Genomic DNA, 23,472 nt, shown 5'->3' with positions numbered 1-23,472 from the left:
TGAGTGCTCAATAAACAGTAGTGGGTGCTCAGTAAATAGTAGTGGGTACTCAGTAAAGAGTAGTCGATGTTGCCACTGCTGGCATTCCCATCACTCCCCCAAGGCCCAGAAGATGGCTCAAGCAACCTCCACTCCTCCTCGACGGGGTTACCTCCCCCTTCTCTGGTCCATGCCCCTGCACCTGAGGAGTACAAGGCGCCAGGCCACTGCAGCAGGCCCACAGGCCATCAATGCTTTAATTGCATCAGAGGCGGGCACTGAGCAGCTGTGCTGAGGCCTCCCCAGCAACTGTGCCACAATCAGCTTGGAGCTGCCACTCCAACAGCGGAGTGGAGAGCTGGGGTCAGGGCCATAGCCCCTGGGCTGAGGAGGCCTCTGGCAGGACCCCAACCCCAGAATGAGTGACCCTCACAACATCTGTGGCCTGCAGACTCCTTTTCCTTTTGCCAAGGAGTCTGAGATGCTTCATGCCCGTCAGACCATGGGGTGGCCTTCCTGGGAGACCTGCAGGGCCAGGCTGGCCAGACGTGGCCAGAAAGACTTCCCAGGGCAGGTGCTTGGCTCCCTGTTCCAGGGTGGGCCCTGGTATAGGACCCTCAAAGGGGTTGTGGCTGGGGTGGTCCCGGGGGGCATTGCTCCAAGTGCACATGAGGTGGCAGCAGGGTCAGGCGAGTGCCAGTTCCAGGGACATCAGGAGGGAGGGTAGAAGCCCAGGGAGTATGCGAGGATGCCGGGATGAGGGAGTTCAGGGGCTACCAGCTAACCAGCCTCAGCTCAATGGCTTCTCCATCCTTGGGTCTGTAGTCAGCAATACCTGCAGAAACAGATTGAGCAAGGCGGGATTAAGCGGACAGAATATCACACCCTGCAACCTCATCTTCCAGATCCCCCCTCTCTGAGGCCAGGGTCTGTAAGATCCACCTGGGGCTTGGTGGTGGGAAGCTGGAACCTCCCCAGCCCACTCAAAGACTCTGAACTTAGCTTCCTACAGGGTTCCTGAGGCCACAGGCTCATCTGGCAGTAAAAACTCCTGACAGGCAGGGTCACTGTCTTTGTAATATCCCAGGGGGCATCAGGAAGAGAAACTTGCCCAGTGTGGTCTGGAGAGAGAACTAGGACCATGCATGAAGCCACCCGGAGTCAGCTTTCACTTCCTAGAGAGAATCCAGGCTCTAGGAGGACGCCTGGATTCAAGCCCCAGCTCTGACATTCATTAGTGCTGTAACTCTGGACAAGTTATTTAACCTCCGAGTGAGTGAGTGAGTGTTGGCGATCTTGGTGATGTGAGAATGCAGCCTGCAGGGGAACTGAAAGGGCCCTCTGAAAGCCAGGTGTCAGGTATCAGGTATGTTTCCTTTCTTTTTTTGGTCTTTTGAAACAGAGTCTTGCTCTGTTGCCCAAGGTGGAGTGCAGTGGCGTGATCTCGGTTCACTGCAGCCTCTGCCTCCCGGGTTTAAGCAATTCTGCCTCAGCCTCCCGAGTAGCTGGGATTATAGGTGAATACCACCACACCCAGCTAATTTTTCTATTTTTAGTAGAGACAGAGTTTCACCATGTTGGCCAGGCTGGTCTCGAACTTCTGACCTTGTGATCTGCCCGCCTTGGCCTCCCAAAGTGCTGGGATTACAGGCATGAGCCACTATGCCCAGCCAGGAATGTTCCTTTTCAATGGAGGTGCTATGGTCCAAAGTGTCTGCGTACCCCAAAAATTTATATGTTGAAACCTAACCCCAAAGGCGATGGTGTCAGGAGGCCTTAGGGCCTTTGGGGAATGATTAGGTCATGAGCGTAGCGCCCTCATGAATGAGTTGGGAAAGTGCCATTATAGGCTGAGCAGGGTGGCTCACGCCTGTAATCTCAGCACTTTGGGAGGCTGATGTGGGCAAATCACTTGAACTCAGGAGTTCAAGACCAGTCTGGGCAACATGGTGAAACCCAATCTCTACCCAAAATACAAAAAATTAGTCGGTACTTGTGGCATGGGCCTGTGGTCCCAGCTACTCAGGAGGCTGAGGTGGGAGGATTGCTTAAGCCTGGGAGGTGGAGGCTGCAGTGAGCTGAGATCCTGAGACTGACTGCACTCAGCCTGGGTGACAGAGTGAGACCCCATCTCAAAAAAAAAAAGTTTTTTTATGTACCATTATAAAAGAGGCTCATTCGGTAGGCAAGGGCCAGGAAAATATTTTTAAAAAAAAATTTTTTTAAGGCCCCAGAGTTGCCTTGTCCCTTCCACCATGTGAGACCACAGCCAGGTACCACCTATGAACCAGAAAGCGGGCCCTCATCAGACACTGAATGTGTTGGTGTCCTGATCTTGGCCTTACCAACCTCCCGGACTGTGAGAGACACGTTCCTGCTGTTTATAAGCCACCTAGTTTACGGTATTTTGTAATAGCAGCTTCCATGGACTAAGACAAAAGGAAACTTTATAACTCCCATCCACTTCCTACCGGAAGACAGAGGAGTGATTTATGCAATGGTTGATTGGGAATAAACTAGGTATGTGTAGCCTGGGCTCACTCTCTTTTCCTTCCTCCTTGGAGCAAGCTTCCTGCTAGACTCGAGGGCAGAGTGAATAGGAGGCAGAGACTACAACTGCCCAGTCTGCTTCCTGGCTGGGTCCACCTGGCTCTCACCCTAAGCTACATCCTCCAGTCTTTAGCAGTAATAGAACTGGCCAGACTTGAGGTCTCCATCTGTAGTTCCTATTTTTTATTTCTCAGTTGATTCAGAATGATGGCAGAAAAAGGAATGCTTTTTGGTGGACTCCTTAAGAAAGTCCCACCTTATTATTTTTATTTATTTATTTATTTATTTTTGAGACAGTCTTGCTCTGTCACCTAGGCTGGAGTATAATGGCGCGATCTCATGCACTGCAACCTCTGCCTCCCGGGTTCAAGCAATTCCCTTGCCTCAGCCTCCCAAGAAGCTGAGACTATAGGCACATGCCACCACACCCAGCTAACATTTTTATATTTTAGTAGAGATGGAGTTTCACCATGTTGGCCAGGATAGTTTCGATCTGACCTCGTGATCCGCCCACGTTGGCCTCCCAAAGTGGTGGGATTACAGGTGTGAGACACCATGTCTGGCCAGAAAGTCCCACCTTCTATAAAGCACGCGCCACAATGTTTGACACATGGTAAATGCCCCATAAAAGTTATTTGCAGTTGGAATATAAAAAGCAACTTAAGCTGGGTGCGGTGGCTTACGTCTGTAATCCCAGCACATTGGGAGCTGAGATGGGTGGATCATCTGAGGTCAAGAGTTCAAGACCAGCTTGGCCCAACATGGTGAAACCCCATCTCTACTAAAAAATACAAAAATTAGCCAGGCATGGCAGCACAGATCTGTAATCCCGGCTACTTGGGAGGCTGAGGCAGAAGAATCGCTTAAACCCAGGAGGTAGAGGTTTCAGTGAGCCAAGGTCATTCCACTGTACTCCAGCCTGGGTGACACAGCGAGACTCCATCTCAAAAAAAAAAAAGATTGAATTATACATGTGGGCAACATTTTCTTTCCACTGGATAGCGTCGATATAGAGTGTGGCTTCATTTTTCATGAAAAACTTACTGGCATATTTTTTAAAGTAGCTAGAAGAAAAGTTAAGTAATTTTGGCAGGCAAGGTGGCTCATGCTTGTAATCCCAGCACTTTGGGAGGCAGAAGCAGGCAGACCACTTGGGGTCAGGAGTTCAAGACCAGCCTGGCCAACATGGTGAAACCCTGTCTCTACCACAAATAGAAAAATTAGTCTGGCATGGTGATGTGTTCCTGTAGCCCCAGCTACTCAGGAAGCTGAGGTGGGAGGATCACTTGAGCCCAGAAGGTTGAGGCTACAGTGAGCTGAGATCGTGCCACTGCTCTCCAGCCTGGGTGACAGAGCAAGACCCTGTCTCAAAACATTAAAAAATTTAGGCCAGGCACGGTGGCTCATGCCTGTAATCCTAGCACTTTGGGAAGCCAAGATGGGTGGATCACCTGAGGTCAGGAGTTTAAGACCAGCCTGGCCATCATGGTGAAACCCCATCTTAAATAAATAAATAAATAAATAACATTTAAAATTTTAAAAATAAAAGACATTTAGGCTGGGTGTGGCGGCTCATGCCTGTAATCCCAGCCTTTTGGGAGGCCGAGATCACCTAAGGTGAGGAGTTCGAGAACAGCCTGGCTAACATGGTGAAACCCCGTCTCTACTAATAATACAAAAAAATCAGCTGGGCATGGTGGTGGGCACCTGTAATCCCAGCTACTTGGGAGGCTGAGGCAGGGGAATCACATGAACCTGGGAGGCAGAGGTTGCAGTGAGCCAAGATCACACCATTGCACTCCAGCCTGGGCAACAAGAGGGAAACTCAGTCTCAAAAAAAAAAAAAAGACATTATTTCTAGGTAGTGTATTCTAGGTGATTTTAATTTTCTTCTAGTTTTTTTTTTTTTTTTGTAACCTACCTGGTTTCCTAGAATTTCCCAATAACTTACATAAAACTTCTAAGATTTCAGTTCAATATATGATATTCAACCTTGAGCATCAGTGACTTCGTGACACTGTGGCACAGTAGGGTGCTAGGGAGAGCTGGGGTGAGCTGATGAAGCCTCATGTCTCGGTAAGCCTGGGGTAGGGGACACATCCAGGTGGCAGGCGATGACTCACCTTGCTGCAGGGGGGTGTTGGGGGCTTGGAGGAGCTGCCAGAACTCCCTTTTCCCGGCCTCTTTCCCCATCACAGAGGTCAGGTAGGGGCCTGACAAGGAGGCCTGTTTTTCATATCTACAAAAGGGAAAGGCAAAGAGAGAGAGAGAAAAGAGGTGACTGTTGTCCCTAGCGGGAAAGGCAGAGCTCACCCACAGCAGCAAAATCCTTTCATCATCTCTTAAAACTCTGGGCTGGCACTAGTCAAACCCTTCCTGGGCCACCTGGCCACAGGTCTGTGTCCCAACCTCCATCTCCTTCCCCTCCAGACCCCCTATCCTGCCTGCTCAGGCTTCATCCTCTCACGTTGACCACGACCATGGCCTTCAGGAAAGGGGCATCTATTATGTTATCAGCTCAGCAGCTGTCCCCTCTCTAAGGGGCTGATGCTATGGGGGATGAGAATCAGAAGCTGCGGGCATCACCTAAAATGTGTACAATGAGAGAGGGTGAAGCCTGCATGCAGAGAGAGGCAGGGTCATGGGAGGTGGAGGCAGAGACACCCAGCAGTGGTACTGGGTCTCTGTGGCTCAGGGGCATTCCTCTCCCCTCTTTCTGGAGCTGCATGGCCCAGCCTCTTCTCTGATTCTACATGCTGTACACCCGCTGTTGCAGAGAGGGTGGGAGTTCGACTATTTTTTTCTTTTTTTTTTTTAGTGGTGGTGGGGGATGGAGTCTCGTTCTGTCGCCCAGGCTAGAGTGCAGTGGCATGATCTCGGCTCACTGCAATCTCCGCTTCCTGGGTTCAAGCAATTCTGCCTCAGCCTCCCAAGTAGCTGGGATTACAGGCATGCACCACCATGCCCTGCTAATTTTTGTATTTTTAGTAGAGACAGGGTTTCACCATGTTGGCCAGGCTGCTCTTGAACTCCTGACCTCATGATCTGCCCACCTCAGCCTCCCAAAGTGCTGGGATTACAGGTGTGAGCAACTGTGCCTGCCTGAATTTCGAATTTTGGCCCTGGCAACCAACAGACTCCTCACTCACGGTCCCCTTTCCCTGAGCTTCTGGCTTCCAACTTTGATGAGTTTCTGCAGTCCATCTGGATGCCACTGCCACAGTGAGCCTCTTAAAACTCTGTGGGCCAGGTCCTTTCTCCCTTCCACAGGAGGAAGCAGCACGATCGGAGCTTCCTCTGGAAGAGGGGCTTGAAGAGATGAGTGGGATTTGCCAGTAGAGAAGGGAGGAGAGCGAGGCAGAGCCGAGGAGGCAGAGAGAGCAAAAGCACATGGGTGTACAGAATTTGGGGGAATGGTTTTTTAGAAGAGTGGGGTCAGGACAGGTGTGGTGGCTTATGCTTATAATCTCAGCACTTTGGGAGGCTGAGGTGGGTGAATCACCTGAGGTCAGGAGTTCAAGACCAGGCTGGACAACATGGTGAAACCCCATCTCTACTAAAAATACAAAAATTAGCTGGGCATGGTGCTGGGTGCCTATAATTCCAGCTACTCCAGAGGCTGAGGCAGGAGAATCACTTGAGCCTGGGAGTGGAGGCTGCAGTGAACCTAGATCACACCACTGTGCTTCAGCCTTGGCAACAGAATGAAACTACGTCTCAAAAACAAACGAACAGAGCAACAAAAAAACCCACAAACCTATTTGGGGTGACTTAAGTGAAGGGAAAGTGCTGTTCTAAGGAATGCCACAGAGCAGCTTTTCTTCCCATTCCTTAACTCTGCAGGGCCACGTGGCTGTTTGGGGCCACCACTCTCTACATCTGACCATGTGTCTGCAGTTGAGCTTTCTCTGCTGTGCATTCAGGGACCTCAAGTGTAGTCTTCATGCCTAAACCTCATTCAGGCAACCATGCACACTAACAAGAGAACTATTTCTCAGAATGGAGTCCGCGATGTCCCCCAAGCTGTAAATAAAAACATTAAATTCGGCTGGGCGTGGTGGCTCACGCCTGTAATCCCAGCACTTTGGGAGGCCGAGGCGGATGGATCACGAGGTCAAGAGATCGAGACCATCTTGGTCAACATGGTGAAACCCCGTCTCTACTAAAAATACAAAAATTAGCTGGGCCTGGTGGTACGTGCCTGTAGTCCCAGCTACTCGGGAGGCTGAGGCAGGAGAATTGCTTGAACCCAGAAGGCGGAGGTTGCGGTGAGCCGAGATTGCACCATTGCACTCCAGCCTGGGTAACAAGAGCGAAACTCCGTCTCAAAAAAAACAAAAAACAAAAAACAAAAAAAAACACATTAAATTCTATTTGTCTTTCATTTTAATGCTAATATTCAAATACGAATACCAGCAGGTTCTGGGTAATCTCAGTCTGCTGGTCTGAGTCCTCCCAAGGCCACTCAGCCTGTGTGTGGCCGTCAGTGACTGCACATTGCACTATGTGCCATAGGCCACCAGGAAGGGGACAGAGGTGGCCCTCACAGTGAATAAAGTGTCTGGGCAGGGCAGGGGTGCCCAGGCTTCACTGCTCAGGTTTCCCTGCAGCTCAAATACAGCGAGGTGCTACAGCACAGGCCGGCACCTCCGCAGAGAGTCCTTATTTGAATGGTACTGGTTTTTATTAATTTACAAAGTTGTTGGGGATTTATAGCTGTCTAGAGCTAGAAAGAGAAAGGACCTTTTATTTTTTGAGATGGAGTCTCGCTCTTGTTGCCCAGGCTGGAGTGCAATGGCTCGATCTTGACTCACTACAACCTCTGCCTCCTCTGTGCAGTGGCTCAAGCCTGTAATCTCAGCACTTTGGGAGGCCGGAGTGGGTGGATCAACTGAGGTCAGGAGTTCAAGACCAGCCTGACCAACATGGAGAAACCCCGTCTCTACTAAAAATACAAAACTAGCCTTGGTGGTACACGCCTGTAATCCCAGCTACTTGGGAGGCTGAGGCAGGAACCTGGGAGGGGGAGGTTGCAGTGAGCCAAGATCACGCCACAGCACTCCAGCCCAGGTGACAGTTCAAGTCTCTGTCTCAAAAAAAAAAATTAAAAAAAAACTTAGCCAGGCATGGTGGCACACGCCTATAGTCTCAGCTATTGGGAGGCTAAGGTAGGACAGGAGGGTTGCTTCCTCCCCAGAGTTCAAGACTGCAGCGAGCCATGATTGAGTCACTACACTCCAGCCTGGGTGACAGAGTGAGACCCTGTTTCTTTATAAAAAAAACAAAACAAGAAAAAAGAGTTTTTCCTCTGATGAAGGCAACCCTGTGTTGAGAGCTTGCTATGTGCTGACCTTGCACATATAAAAAGCACGTGCCACCATTTCTATGTGTACTAACTCCTTGACTCCTCACACTGGCCCTGCAGGTATGGGCACAACTATTCTCCTCAGTGAACTGTGGGTGCCTACCTGGAACCTAGCTGGTTAGAGCTGCCTCCAGAGCCTGCTCTCTCAATGATAATGCTGGCCTATGGCTTTCTGTTTCCATAACGCCGTAGGCAAGAAAAGAGCGGAGCAGGTGGAAGCAGAAGCAGGGCCAGTGTCTCTCCCGAGAGAACCCTTTCCTCTGTCCCGTCTCTTCTGTGACCCTGTATCGTGCATGTGGGGTTGGGTGGGGTGAGTGCTGGGAGATGGGAGTCTCACATGAATCCTCCTAACATATGGGCCTTCTTCAAGACATCTTCCAGGGAGGAGCCGGCAAGGACAGGGATGGCTTGTCTGTACGGCTGCAAAAGGCTGAGCACCTGAAGTGTGACATTGATGGTCTCAGGGTCTTGGATCTGAGGAAGGGTCGTAGTGGCTGGTTCCAACATGACTGTGTCAGGAAGAAAGGAAGGGGCAGCTGGTGTGAGGACAGGGAGCCTGGATGTTTGTCTTCCTGTCTTCCCCCAAAGACACCTAGACCCTGTCCCAAGTCCTCATCTCCATCAATGCCACCACCACCCGCTGAGCTGAAACCTGGTTTCAATCCTGGCCTCCCCTAACCGTCGTTCCCCACATCCCCCACCACCCAAGATCAGGCCCCTCACTGATTTCTCTGCTTCCAGTATCCCTCCTCCCACCAATCCGGCATGTAGCACTCCAGAGGGCTCTTTCTAGAACATATATTTGTTCACAACATGTCCCTGTTACCCCGATGGGCTCACCTCCTCTTCATTCATCTGCCTTCCACTCCCGCTCATTCTCCCAGATCCCACTCTTTTGCAAGACTGTTCCTCAGAATTCCCCCAAACTCTGTGCACTCTGTGCCTTTGATCTTGCCGTCTGTTCTCAGCTCTACTCTATCCATTCTTGTTTTTTTTTTTTTTGGCGGTGGAAGACAGAGTCTCACATTGCTACCCAGACTCGAGTGCAGTAGCAGTGGTGCGATCTCGGCTCACTGCAACCTCTGCCTCCTGGGTTCATGTGATTCTCATGCCTCAGCCTCCCTAGTAGCTGGGATTACAGGCGTCTGACACCACGCCTGGCTAATTTTTTGTATTTTAATATAGACAGGTTTTCACCATGTTGCCCAGGCTGGTCTCAAACTCCTGAGCTCAGGCAATCTATCTGCCTCAGCCTCCCAGAGTGCTAGATTCACAAGCACATGCCACCGTGCCAGCCTCCTTCTCCATTCTTTTTTGTTTTTTTAAGATATAGGGTTTCACCATGTCAGCCAGGATGGTCTCAATCTCCTGACCTCATGATCCGCCCGCCTCGGCCTCCCAAAGTGCTGGAATTACAGGCCTGAGCCACTGTGCCGGCCTCCTTCTCTATTCTTAATTGGCAAATCCCAATCACCTCCTCAGCCCCTCTCTCAGAGGAAGCCTGGATCATGCTGCTACTGGGGCTTATCATGTTATATTAAGAGTTAACCAAAATGTGTCTCTCCCCATTCATTCATTCATTCATCCATCCATTCACTCAAACATTTCTGTACTGATTATCACACAAGCGGTACTACCAGGACTCTCCATTTGGTGTTTTTCTCCCCACACTGTGAGCTTCTAAAGCTGTGACCATATTTTAGCTGCGGTGTCCCATGCACACCCACAAACTTGTGTTGACCCAGCAAATCAGGACCAAGCAACTTCCCCTCACTGGGACATCAACAGGTGCACAGCAGATTGTAAAGGGCTGTTTTTCCACAAAAGGCTGGGCTACCTCGTGGTGCCAGGCAGTCTGGGGAGATCAGATCAACGTAGGTCTTGTGGTTCAGCACGGGCAGCAGCTGGGAAATCATGACAGCATTCTGGAAGGCTCCGTCCTGCAGACTGGCCAACAAAGCAACCTTTGCCTTGAGACATGCTGTTCCCAGCTCTGCGCCGGACATGGGGGAGGTCATGAGTAACTGGTGATGGAGTAGGGAAGAGAGGGAGGAGGATCAGCCAGTGGGGAGGGGCTAGGTGGTCCAGCCCTTGACCACTCCACCCCTCACTGTTCCCCAGGGTGGACATGGCTCCAGGGTCTCTTTCCCACCTGTAATGCCAATGGGGTACTGTAGACATTCCCAAAGTAGCCCTCGGGGGTTTGGGCCTTCAAGATCTTCTCTTGTACTGTCCTGATGGCCATGGTGATCCGGTGTCTCTGATCAGGGTTGAAGTTTGAGCGCTTCAGACAGGTGAATGCCAAGCCTGCCATGGCTGCTGTGTCTTTGGTGGGGAACAGAACATGTGATGAGCTGGAGAGCCAAGAGGAGCCCAGACAAGCAGGGGCTTGAGGGTCAGGCCCTCATAGCTATGGGCAGCCACAGGTGGGCTTGGAGAAGAGGGGCAACATGGTCAGATCAGCTAAGGACACCAACCCCACCTCGTCTGCCCAAGACATTCCTTGTCTGGACTCTGAAAATCCTAGGAAACTGCTCGTTTCTGGGCAAACTGGTTTGGTTGATCACTCTGCAATTTGAGGGCGAGAGGTTAGGGAGAAGGACTGGAGGAGGAGGCCCAAGAGGACTTGACTCTATACCATTTGTTTCCAAATTTGGCTGCACATTAGAATCACTAAGGGAGATTTTTTTTTTTTTTTTTTTTTTTTTTTTTTTTTTTTGATACAGAGTCTTACTCTATTGCCCAGGCTAGAGGGCAGTGGTACAATCTTGGCTCACTGCAGCCTCCGCCTCCCAGGTTCAAGCGATTCTCCTGCCTCAGCCTCCTGAGTAGCTGGGACTATAGGCACGTGCTTTTTAGTAGAGATGGGTTTTCGCCATGTGGTCCAGGTTTGTCTTGAACCCCTGGCCTCAAGAGATCACCTACCAGCTCCAAAGCTGGCTCACAGCTGGAGCATCACCTATGAGCCCTCGCCAATTCACCCCTAAAGGACTTGGTAAGAAGGGGTCCCAAGGAAAGGTGAGGGTGGGGCCAGGGTATGGAGATCATTAGTGCAGGCCTGGGGACTGAGGGAGTGCCAGCCTGGCCTCAGCAGGGTCTAACCTACTCACCCACAGAGAAGTGGCTCTGGTGGAGACGGTCGTGTTCCACAGCATACAGGAGTTTGCCCACCAGGTTGTTATGGACCCGCTTCTGGTGGACACACAGGGCCAGAATGCCCAGGCCGTACTGGTAGTAGCTAGTGTGGGGGTGGCCCTTGTGATTGTGCCCTGGAAAGGAAAAAAAACAAGGGGTTGCCTCTCTGCCCCCATCCAGCAGCCAGGCCCACCAGCACATGGGACTCCTGGTCCGCACTTTTCAACACACTCCTCTGGGTCATTGGATCCTTCATTCCTTCATGGCCTCAGCCCATACTTGCTGAGGCCCCGCTGTGCTTGGAGGAAGCAGTAGACCCATGGCAAACGGGCGCTGTGCAGTTTGGGCCTCGACCATAGCAATTGCTTGTGAGACTGCAATTGTAACGGTAATGCAGACCAAGGTCCATGGACCCAGCCACCCAAATACCACCCACATAGCAATGGTATTTGGGTGGCTGGGAAGTCAGGGCAAGATTCTCCAAGGAGGTGAGTGCTAGAGAGGGGATGTGTAGAGGCAGAACCAAGGGTAGAGCAGGAGTGAACTACATGAGGGGGAGCCAGTCCAGATGGAGGGAACCTGTATGAAGAAAATGGCTCATGAATTGAGAGATGAGAGAGCCAGTATAGCTGGGGCCCACAGAGGGCAGGTGCATGTGGGAGGCAGAGAATGGGTGGGCACAACCCGCGGAGAAGGTAAGGGCAGACAGGCTGGGCCACAGAGCAGTGAGGGGGCCCCTGAAGGGTTTAAGCAGTGCCAGCAAGATCAGGTTTATATTGAAAAAGCTGGCTCTGGCTCTTGCATGCTGGGTCAAGTCAGGACGGGAGAGCTAGTAGAGACAGACCAATGCATAAGAAGGCTGTCCAGTTGTCCCAAAGGTGGATAATCAGGTCAATCTTGGTGGCTTTCCGATACAAGACTTGCCAATAAGCTAGGCATGGTGGCTCATGCCTGTAATCCCAGCACTTTGGGAAGCCAAGGTGGGTGAATCACCTGAGGTCAGGTGTTTGAGACCAGTCTGACCAACATGGAGAAACCCTGTCTCTACTAAAAATACAAAATGAGCCAGGCATGGCAGCACATGCCTGTAGTCCCAGCTACTCAGGAGGCTGAGGCAGGGGAATCGCTTGAACCCAGGGGGCAGAGGTTGTGGTGAGCAGAGATCGCACCATTGTACTCCGGCCTGGGCAACAAGAGTGAAACTCCATCTCAAAAGAAAAAAAAAAAAAAAAAAAAGCCGGAGCCAGGCACGGTGGCTCATGCCTGTAATCCTAGCACTTTGGGAGGCCGAGGTGGGTGGATCACCTGAGGTCAGGAGTTCAAGACCAACCTGGCCATCATGGTGAAACCCCATCTTATAAAAAAAAAAAAAAAGAAAAAAAGAAAAGAAAAAGACTTGTCAGTAGAGTGTGTGCAGTGCAGGAAAGGCTGGAGGATCAAGGATGGCTCTGGGGACAGGTTTGAGCCACTACGTGGACAGTGAGATAGGCTGAATAGAGGGTGCCGAAGAGGCCTGGGGAGAAAACCCAAAGTTCTGATTCTTGCTAAAGGGTAGCATCTCAGGAGCCCTCCAGGCTGCTCCCCACCCCGCCGATGGTGTCCACTCACCAATGGCCCTCTTCTCATCCTCCAGGAACCGCTTGAGCTGTGAGATCAACCTGTCCCCCTTGTGGCCCCTGATAAACTCACAGTTGGCTCTGAGAGCGAGCAAGTAGAGGGACAGCCGACCCATGGAAGGCTTGGCCTGGCAGTCACTGTCATTCTCGCTGAGGGCAGACCTAGGACAAGGCCAGTTAATGCCTTTGTGAGAAAGTGCCACCCCGGTAAGCCTGGCTTGGAGCACCCGCCGTACCAGCATCACAAGGTGGAAAAAGTCGTAACAGTGGGAAACTTTGAGAGAATCAATGAAAGTAGGTGTGTTTGCTATGATGTTGTGAGGCATATGCCACAAATATCTAATGAAGATGAACCATGAGACTCACAGATAAACGCGTCCAAACCATCTGTGCCCGCCCCACTATTTTGTCCATACTTCACCCACAGTCCCCCTTCTTTCTTTTTATTTTACTTATTTTTATATTTTGTTTATTTTCTTTGAGACTGAGTTTCACTCTTGTTGCCCAGGCTGGAGTGCAGTGGTGCGATCTCGGCTCACTGCAACCGCCACCTCCTGGGTTCAAGCAATTCTGTTTCAGCCTCTTAAGTAGCCGGGATTACAGGCACATGCCACTATTCTCAACTAATTTTTTTATTTTTAGTAGAGACAGGGTTTCACCATGTAGGTCAGGCTGGTCTGGAACACCTAACCTCAGGTGATCCACCCACCTTGGCCTCCCAAAGTATTGGGATTACAGGTGTGAGCCACCACAGACAGCCGTATTTTTATTATTATTATTTTTTTACTGAGCTAGGCTCTCATTCTGTCTCCCAGGCTGGAGTGCAGTGGTGACATCATAGCTCACTGCAGCCTTGATCTACTGACCTCAAAAGATCCTCCTACTTCAGCCTCCCAAGAAGCTGGGAACACAGGCATGTGTCACTATGCCTCGCTAATTTTTTGTTTTTTGTAGAGATATGGTCTCGATAATGTTGCCTAGGCTGGTCTCGAACTCCTGAGCTCAAGCAATCCTCCTGCCTCAGCCTCCCCAAATGTTAGCATTACAGGCATGAGCCACTAAGCCTGGCCTTCTTTCTTTTCTCTCCACCCCTGCATCCACTTCTCAAGATGGAGTCTGAGGAAGAGGCACTCCATGGCTGCCCCTGATTCTTCACCTCTCATTCAAACCCCAGAATAGGCCTCTCTGTAATGCCCCTTGAAAAGGGAGCATGGAAAGATGCTGCTTCTGGGTTGGTGCGGTAGCTCACGCCTATAATCCCAGCACTTTGGGAGGCCAAGGCAGGCAGATCACCTTAGGTCAGGAGTTCAAAACCAGCCTGGCCAATATGGTGAAACCCCATCTCCCAAAAATACAAAAATAGCTGGGCATGGTGGTGCACACCTGTAATCCCAGCTACTCGGGTGGCTGAGACATGAGAGTCACTTGAACCCGGGAGGTGGAGGTTGCAGTGAGCCAAGATTGCAACACTGCACTCCAGCCTGGGCAAGAGTAAGGAAAAAAAGATGCTGCTCTTGGGCTCAGTACGAAGGAGTGCAGTCATTGATTAGTGATGTCTGTGTCATGCATGGGAGGGAAGCACACAGAGTAAGATGCTGCCCCTTAGGCTCAATGTGGAAGACTGCAGCCACAGATTGGGTGATGTCAGCCTCAGGCACAGTAAGGGAACACAGAGAGTCAGATGCTGCTTCTGGGCTCATCATGAAAGAGTACAGTCACGGATTAGTGATGACTGCCACAGGCACAGGGTGGCAATAGTACCAATAGGAGCCCTGCATTAGCATCAAACTAATCCAACCAATCCCTTCATTCTATAGATAGAGAAAGGTCCTCCATTCTTTTTTTCTTTTGAGACGGAGTTTTGCTCTTGTTGCCCAGACTGAAGAGCAATGGCACAATCTCAGCCCACCACAACCTCCACCTCCCGGGTTCAAGTGATTCTCCTGCCTCAGCCTCCCAAGTAGCTAGGATTACAGGGATGAGCCACCACGCCCACCTAATTTTTTTGTATTTTTAGTAAGACGGGGTTTCTCCATGTTGGTTAGGCTGGTCTTGAGCTCCTGACCTCAGGTGATCCACCTGCCTCGGCTTCCCAAAGTGCTGGGATTACAGGCGTGAGCCACTGCGCCCGGCCTAGGGCCTCCATTCTGTAGATGGAGAAAATTTTGCCTAAGGTCTACCAACAATGCGGTGATAGGCCCAAACTAGAACCTAGGATTCCTGTCTCTTAGCACGTGGAGCAAGACATGGAAAAAGGAAAGTGTGGCAATACCGTAGGAGGCACTGCTGGTAATCAAGCTTGAGGCTGCGCAGGTAGAGCTTCTCCTTGGTCCCAACCTGCACACTGGAGAGGCGCAGCCCCACATAGACGCTGGGATTCAGGTGCTCCCGGGAAAGCCGGTCCATCCAAGGCAAGAGGCGCTGGCCCAACTTCTCTACCAGCTGGATGTCCACTTCTGGTATTTCTTAGGAAAGAAAATGGTGCAAGTGAGGTCACAGGGCCAGGCCACCAGCAAAGAAGGGCTTTGGCCAGGCACGGTGTCTCACACCTGTAATCCCAGCACTTTGGGAGGCCAAGGTAGGTGGATCACCTGAGATCAGGAGTTCAAGACCAGCCTGACCAACATGGAGAAACCCTGTTTCTACTAAAAATATAAAATTAGCTGGGCATGGTGGCACATGCCTGTAATCCCAGCTACTCAGGAGACTGGGGCAGGAGAATCTCTTGAACCTGGGAGGCAGAGGTTGCGGTGAGCCGAGATTTCATGATTGCACTCTGGCCTGGGCAACAAGAGCCAAACTCTGTCTCAAAAAAAAAAAAATGAAGTGCTTTGATATTACCAGGGCCTTCCCCAGAGAACACATGTCCTCACTCCCACCTCCACCCAGCACACACCAACTTCCAGGGAGAAATGCACACACTGAAAGGCAGTGGGAGGGGGAAAGCAGGGAAGCAGGTATTCCAAAGGAGCAGTTAGAGCGCACCAGCGAGAGGTGTTGGGCTGAAGGTAGAGGATGCTATTGCCAGGCCACCACTCTGCCCATCAGGGGAGACAGTGAGACTGGATGCCAAGCTGCGGGGTGTGCCAGGCACCATGCCCAATCTCACTTGGTCCTCATACCAGTCCTGTGACCTAGATACTGTCATCATGGCTTTGCACAAAAGAGGAAACAGAAATTCAAAGTTGTGGCATGTCTTACACGAGGCTGCAGAGCCACGGATGCAAAGATAGACAGAACTGCAAAGCCCCTGCTCTTTGGTACCCGGCTGAATGTGTGTGCTGCCCATTTACAAAAACATCATCCCACAGGCAGAACATGTTACACACTGAATTTTTATTTTTATTTATTTATTATTATTATTTTTTAAGACGGGGTTTCACCATATTAGTCAGGCTGGTCTCGAACTACTCATCTCAGGTGATCCGCCCACCTCAGCCTCCCAAAGTGCTGGGATTACAGGCGTGAGCCACCGCGCCTGGCTCCACACTGAATTTTTAAATACTGCAGACTGCCAGCTGGTGGGTTAAGGTTGCCTGGTGAACTTCCTCCATGCAGATCTCAAAATAACGCTTTTCCTGCCATCTCTGTTTAAGCGAAGAGGACCTGAGATTATGAGATGAGCTCTTAGAAAACAGTCACAGCTTGTAGCCATTTACCTGTTGCTGTGGGATTTATTTGAAGTTGTGAAACCAAAATACTCCAATACCCTGGAAGCGGAAGCCTTAGGGATAGTTCCAAGGGACCTGAACTCAGCACACAGTAGCTTACAGTAGTTTGCCTTGGAGGCACCTTGGACTTTCTGTCCCCATTTACTGCCTCCCACTTGCTGCTGGGCTCCAGCTGCCTGATGGTGGCCTCCACTGTGCCATATCCCAGGGGACTAAGAAAAGGAGCTGCTGCAAGACACCTCCTGAGCCTCCTGGTGCGAGGACCAGAGCTCCTAGAACATATCTCCATCTCTGCGGGTTTGGGTCCCACCACCTTGTATCTGATTTCCTGACAGTCCCAGATATCTGTTGCTATTTCATCCACTAGCATGAAATCCTGCATAATCCTTTGCTGTGTGTGCCCAGGCCAGAGCACATGGCTGGTTTCTCACCAGTTGTTAATGAACAGAGACTAGGGGGTTGCTTTTTTCCCTTTCCCTCACTCAGAGCCATTTTTGGTATCTGTCTCCATGTCTCTGTCTCTCTTCCTCAATCTCTCTAAGGCTCTCTGGGTTTGTCTCAGTCTCTCCCAGCCTCTGTCTCTCTGGTTGTCTGCCCCTCCTCACCTCTCTTTCCTTCTCCCTTTTCCTGAAACTGGCAAGGGAGTTCCCTGACCTCACCCTGGGCTCTAACCTCCAGCACGATGAGTCAGCACAGGGTTAGAAACTGAACCTGGCTGTAAAGGGAGATCCACAACCACAGAGCAACCTCCTTAGAAGGAAGGGGCCGGGCAGATTCACCCAGGGTGATAAAGCAGGCTTGGGTGAGCTCTCTGCCTACCAGCTCAGCCCTGCCAACTAAAGGCTGATTGCTGTTGACATTCACAAGCACAGGAGCTGGGTGGAGGGATTCACACCTATAATCCCAGCACTTTGGGAGGCCAAGATGGGAGGATCGCTTGATCCTAGAAGTTTAAGACCAACCCCGGGCAATACAGTGAGACCTCGTCTCTATAAGAAAATAAAAAAGAAGAGGAAGAAGGAGGAAGTAGAGGAGGAGAAGGAGGAGGAGGAGAGGGGAAAAGAAGAAAAAGAAGCACAGGAGCCCACTTTGCATTAGCATTTGTGCAGCAATCCCTGTCAATTTCACAACATACATACAGAGCTTTAAGCTGGGAAAGCAGGTGTCATAGGATTCTCCCTTGTACTACACCAAGGAGGAAGCACTCTAGCCCATTTTACAGGTAAAGGAATGAAGCTGGGTACAATTAAGTGACTCAGCACAGATATTTGCACCCCTAACCCCAGTTCAAGCTTCCCCAGACCCCAAGGGACAGGGGCTCCTGTGGGGTCAGGCTAATGGACTAACTGTCCAAGGCTGAGGACCAGTTGAGCCAGGTCTGTGGGAGGGAAAGATCTCTGAACCCAGATCTCCCCTGGGGACTGTCTGAACAAGAACCAAGAGCTGGGGTTCCTGGGCCTAGACCTGAGGAGTCTGATTGCATTTATGGAACACAGATGAGAGGCTTGGAGTTCTGATCGGGCGTGGTGGCTCACACCTTAATCCCAGCATTTTGGGAGGCTGAGGCAAGAGTATCACTTAAGCCCAGGAGTTTGAGACCAGCCCAGGCAACATGGCAAAACTCTGTCTCAACAAAAAATACAAAAATGAGCCGGGCATGGTGGTGTGCACATGTAGTCCCCAGCTACTCGGAAGGCTGAGGTAGGGGGATCACTTGAACCTGGGGGCAGGGAGGTTGCAGTGAGCCAAGATTGTGCCACTGCACTCCAGCCTAGGCAACAGAGCCAGACCCTGTCTCAAAAAAAAAACAAAAAAAAACCAGGGGAACGATCCAAGATGGCTGATCGCTAACATCTCGGGATTGCAGCTCCCAGCGAAAGCTCAGAAAATGAGAGGATGCCATACTTTCAGACAAATTTTGGTCGCTCACGGAGCAGAAGATTCCCAGTGAAGGAGCTCCACGGGTCGCCAGCGCAACTCTTGTGGCCGGCGCAGCATTTTCATGGGCACCTCAGCGCGGCAGCTCTCAGTGCAAACGAGACTGGTTCCCCTTCTGACCGAGGTTTGGAGGAGCCACACGGGTCGCCAGCGCAACTCTTGTGGCCGGTGCAGCGGTTGTGCCAGCACCTCGGCGCGGCAGCTCTTGGTGCAGAGTAAACAGGACCGGTTCTCCTTCTGACCGAGGTTTGGAGCTCCGGGAAGGCAGAGTCGCCTATTACAGACTCAAGAAGGAAGCCAGACTGGAGATTCCCGGGCAGAAAAGCACCATCAGTCTTTTTTTTTTTTTTTGAGACAGAGTTTGGCTCTTGTTACCCAGGCTGGAGTGCAATGGCACGATCTCGGCTCACCGCAACCTCCGCCTCCTGGGTTCAGGCAATTCTCCTGCCTCAGTCTCCTGAGTAGCTGGGATTACAGGCACGCACCACCATGCCCAGCTAATTTTTTGTATTTTTAGTAGAGACGGGGTTTCACCATGTTGACCAGAATGGTCTCGATCTCTTGACCTCGTGATCCACCCACCTCAGCCTCCCAAAGCGCTGGGATTACAGGCTTGAGCCACCGCGCCCGGCCAAGAACAATCAGTCTTAATGCTGCTGTTTTGGCCGGCGCAGTGGGTTGCTCATATTTCGGCCCTGGGAATTAACAACTTGGATGTCCACTCAGAGACCTAATTTGAAAGTTGGTAATTACAAAGACGATAGGTGGATAAATTTACAATGATGGGAAGAAACCAGCATAAAAAGGCTGAGAATACTCAAAATCAGAACGCCTCTCCCTCTAAAGAGGATCACAGTTTCTCATCAACAAGGGAACAAGACTTGATGGAGAACGAGCGCATCCCATTAACAGAATCAGGCTTCAGAAGATGGATAATAAAAAACTTCTGTGAGTTAAAAGAACATGTTGCAGCCAATGTAAAGAAACTAAGAACTTTGAAAAAAGGTTTGACGAAATCCTAATGAGAATAGACAACTTAGAGAGGAATATAAGTGAATTAATGGAACTGAAGAATACAATGCAGGAACTCCGAGAAGTATGCACAGGTTTAAACACTCGAATTGTTGAAGCAGAAGAAAGGATATCAGAGGCAGAAGTCCAACTTAATGAAATAAAACGAGAAGACAAGATTAGAGAAAAAAGGATGAAAAGGAATGAGCAAAGTCTCCAAGAAATGTGGGACTATGTGAAAAGACCAAATTTATGTTTGATAGGTGTACCTGAATGTGACAGAGAGAATGAATACAAGCTGGAAAATATTCTTCAGGATATTATTCAGGAAAATTTTCCTAAACTAGCAAAGCAGGACAATATTCAACCCCAGGTAATACAGAGAACACCACAAAGATATTCCTCAAGAAGAGCAACCCCAAGGCACATAATCATTAGATTCACCAGGGTTGAAACGAAGGAGAAAATACTAAGGGCAGCCAGAGAGAAAGGTCAGGTTACCCACAAAGGCAAGCCTATCAGACTTAACAGCAGATCTCTCAGCAGAAACTCTATAAGTCAGAAGAGAGTGGGGGCCAATATTCAACATCCTTAAAGAACAGAACTTTCAGCCTAGAATTTCATATCCAGCCAAACTAAGCTTCACAACTGAAGGAAAAATAAAATCTTTTATGAACAAGCAAGTACTCAGAGATTTTATTACCACCAGGCCTGCTTTACAAGAGCTTCTCAAAGAAGCATTACACATAGAAAGAAACAACCAGTATTAGCCTTTCTAAAAATATACCAAAAAGTAAAGAGCATCAACATAAAGAAGAATTTACATCAACGAATGGATAAAACAGCCAGTTAACATCAAATGGCAGTAATTCTAAATTTAAATTGACTAAATCCCCCAATCAAAAAATACAGCCAAAACCCAACGGCATGTTACATCCAGACCCATTTCACTTGCAAGGATACACAAAGACTCAAAACAAAGGGATGGAGAAAGATTTACCAACCAAATGGAGAGCAAAAATAAATGAATAAATAAAAAGCAGGAGTTGCAATTCTCGTATCTGATAAAATAGATCTTAAAGCAGCAGATATAGTGGTAAAAGGATCAATGCAGCAAGAAGAGCTAATGATCCTAACACCCAGATACATAAGACCTATAAAGAGACTTAGACTCAACGAGACAGAAAATTAATAAGGATATCAAGGACTCGAACTCAGATCTGGAACAAGTAAACTTAATAAATATTTATAGAGCTCTCCACTTGAAATACACAAAATATACATTCTTGTCAATACCACATCACACCTACTCATAGGTTTAAATGAAACATTGATTGGCCATTATTAATACCCATTTTTTTTTAGAATAAAGCAACATTTCCCTTCTCCCTCCCTCTTTTTCTTCCTCTTTCTTCCTCTCCTTCACTGCTTTTTTTCTTTCCTTCTCTCAAAAAAAGAAAAAAAAAGAAATCAACTTGTAGACCTCTAGATCCAGGTCAGCAATGTCTCTCTCATTGCTCGATTTCCTTCCTTCCCTTCCCTCCCTCCCTTCCTTCCTCCCTCCCTTCCTCCTTTCCTCCCTTCCTGCCTTCCTCCCTTCCTCCCTAAAAAAAAAAAATGAGACTTAATATTCTAAAAACTAAGTTCAGCAAAGCTCTGGTAAAGCTGAAGCACCCTGAGCGGGTCACTCAGCCCCTCCCACTCCTGACTTCTTCACTTGACACCTGGACACGACTGCACCTGCCTCTCAGGGTTTCCTCAGGGTCACAAGAGACCATGGTGGTGAAAATGTATTGCTGAGCATAATCCTAGGTGCAGAGGAGGGGGAAAGAGAAGTGGGCAGCCCAGAGTCCCGAAGCCTGCCTTCTGCCCCCTGTCTGACCCCACCCAGTGCATGAGCAGCACTGAACCTCCAAGCTCAGACTCACAGACAGGTCCCAGGAGGCAGTGTGCTCCAAGAGACCCCTTGGGGCACAGAGTTGGAGCAGGCAGGGCCTCCGAATATTCACTTCCTGCTGCCTAGAATGCGTGTCCCCCACTCCTTTCCTGCCAGCTCCTTTTCTTCCTTCGAGTCTCAGCTCCCATATGCCCCCTCCTGGTCCTCAGAAAGCCTTCCCCGTGCCCAGCTATTTTTTAAATTTTTGTAGAGATGGGGGTCTCCCTATGTCGCCCAGGCTGATCTCGAACTGTTGAGCTCAAGCGATCCTCCTGCCTCAGCCTTCCAAAATGCTGGGATTTCAGGCGGGAGCACCTAGCCATTGATGTCTTTTGTCTGCCTCCTTTCCCTAGAACATAAACTCTAGAAAGGCAGGAATTAGACCTATCTCACGCTTTGCACATTCCCCAAAGGCTAACACTGGGCCCGACTCAGAAAAGGCTCAGTAACTATGTGCTGAATGTATGTGTGAACGAATGACTGAATTAACAGAGGAGCTCCTGTCTGGTGAGGAGTCATAGAATCAATCGCAATACGATGTGTTAAATGCTGAGGTCCAGCTAAGCCCGAACTGCAAGGGGAGGCTAGAGGGGAAGATAAGTTCCCCCATCCTATGCCTGAGCCACCCTCCTAAGGACCCAGGAGGAAAGAGGCAACGGATAGAGGCGAGTTACTCACCACAGATGTCAGTGAGGGCCCCCAGGACCCCCAGAAGAAAGAGGAAGGCCCCAAGGTGCCTCATGGCAGCTGCAGGTGGGTGAGTCTCTCCTGACCACAGCCGGTCACTGCTTCCAGAGAGGTAGGTAGGTTCCTGTCACTGATTAATCCTTCACTCGCAATGTGCTGCTAAGTCAGCAGAGAGAAAGGGGAAAAGGTCTGTTGTGGCGGCGAAGAGAAGGCCAAAGAACAGAGGAAGGAAGGGCAGAGCAGCCTTCCTGGAGGTAGGCGACAAAGGGAGGAGGAGGACCCGTGGAACCATGTGAGACATATTGAGGCCATCCACGTTCCTGCTTAAAGAGCCCCAGACCAACACAGTGGGGCTGACGTCTGATCTTCCCAACTCTGTCCGACCTTGCCTGGCTGCTCTCCCCTTCGCTGTTCCAGTGGTGGAACGGCAGGACCGGGTGCCCACCTGATACTCCTTACAGAAGGAGCCCCTGGTAGTACCCGCCTAGCCCGGGACTAGGAGTAGAACGGGGAGGTGCAGCTGCGGCGGTCACGTGAGCAGCATTGCTGGCGTCAGCTGTTCTTCAGCACCGCCTCCCGCCATGGTTGGGGAGCCCCTGGTCCCCAACCAGCGGGCCACTTTTCTCAACCAATCCGAGAGAGCTAGGAGCCTCCTGGAGAGGACAAAACAAAACAAAGTAAAGAATGGGATTAAGGGCGTGTGCGGTGGCTCACGACTGATCCTAGCACTTTGGGAGGCTGAGGCAGGCAGATCACTTGAGCCCAGGAGTTCAGACCAGCCTGGAAAACCCCGTCTCTCTCAAAAAATAAAAATAAAATAAAATAGCTGGGCGTGGTGGCGCGTGCCAGTAGTCCCGGCTACTTGGGGGGCTGAGGCAGAAGGATTGCTTGAACCCAGTGGTGGAGGTTGCCGTGAGCCGAGATCACACCACTGCACTCCAGTTTGAGTGACAACGTGAGGCCCTATCTCAAAAAAATAAAATAATGGGATTGACTCAGTTGAGGCCCAAAACTACGGAAAGCAGGGCTACTTGCCAGAACTAAGAAAGCAACCTCAAAAAAAATCTCTGCAAACAGGAAAGAGAACAAAAGATTCCTCACCTGCCAAGCCCCACAGGAGAATCAATGTATATGAGTTATCTAGTGGTGGCTGTGTGACCTTGGCCAGGGCACTTAACCTCTCTGAGATTAAATAGTTCTTCCCATCTGAGATGCAAGGGTTAGACAAGACCGTTCTAACAGCTCCCTCTCAGCTCAATTTGTGAAGACAATATGACTTTAAAACACCTCTAACCATTTCCATTTACAATCTGTATTGCAATTATTTTTATGGCAAATTGCCAAGGTTCGCCCCTTTAAGATAATCTGTTTTGAGCCTGACTTATCACAAGCCACGCTCTTGACATACATAAATACAGCAACGTGCGTCTGTTTACAGAAGTACTTGAAAATTTTAAATGATAGGTAGTCTGGTCAGAAAGGCTGGTTGTGGCCACTAGGAGTGGCACCTTTGGAGGTTCTGAGGAAGGAGGGAGGCCAGTGGGGAGCCCAGCTTCTGCAGAACTGCACATTTGGACCTTCAGG

The 23,472-nt window shown here is 50.0% G+C and overlaps 1 protein-coding gene across 4 annotated transcripts; it reads right to left on the bottom strand.

The window, feature by feature from the left end:
* Positions 1-204: 204 nt before the first annotated feature.
* TCN2 (transcobalamin 2) lies at positions 205-22,396 on the bottom strand. 4 transcript variants are annotated; one of them, XM_003732122.5, is made up of 9 exons: positions 21,880-22,396; positions 14,918-15,110; positions 12,638-12,807; positions 11,005-11,163; positions 10,047-10,219; positions 9,732-9,918; positions 8,232-8,403; positions 4,653-4,768; positions 205-814 (listed from the first exon to the last, which is right to left on the bottom strand). In XM_003732122.5, the coding sequence occupies exons 1-9, from the start codon at positions 21,941-21,943 to the stop codon at positions 753-755; spliced, it is 1,296 nt and encodes a 431-aa protein (XP_003732170.2). In that variant the 5' UTR covers positions 21,944-22,396; the 3' UTR covers positions 205-752. The 4 variants fall into 4 exon arrangements, with proteins under 4 accessions (XP_003732170.2, XP_035125522.1, XP_054096078.1 ...); XM_035269631.3 differs by lacking the exon at positions 4,653-4,768; XM_054240103.2 differs by lacking the exons at positions 205-814; positions 4,653-4,768 and adding an exon at positions 5,553-5,826.
* Positions 22,397-23,472: the final 1,076 nt, after the last annotated feature.

Source organism: Callithrix jacchus, chromosome 1, assembly GCF_049354715.1.
Source record: "Callithrix jacchus isolate 240 chromosome 1, calJac240_pri, whole genome shotgun sequence".
Lineage (NCBI taxonomy): Eukaryota > Metazoa > Chordata > Mammalia > Primates > Cebidae > Callithrix > Callithrix jacchus.
The sequence above is the reverse complement of the archived record's forward strand: the minus strand, read 5'-3'. Positions and strand labels throughout refer to the sequence as shown.

Coding starts and splice junctions, on each gene's coding strand:
- TCN2 (XM_054240103.2), bottom strand. CDS start 21,943: ATGAGGCACCTTGGGGCCTTCCTCTTTCTTCTGGGGGTCCTGGGGGCC. Junction 12,808..14,917: donor TACCAGCAGTGCCTCCTACG/GTATTGCCACAC, acceptor GCCTTGTCCTAG/GTCTGCCCTCAGCGAGAATG. Junction 10,220..11,004: donor CCAGAGCCACTTCTCTGTGG/GTGAGTAGGTTA, acceptor TCCCCACCAAAG/ACACAGCAGCCATGGCAGGC.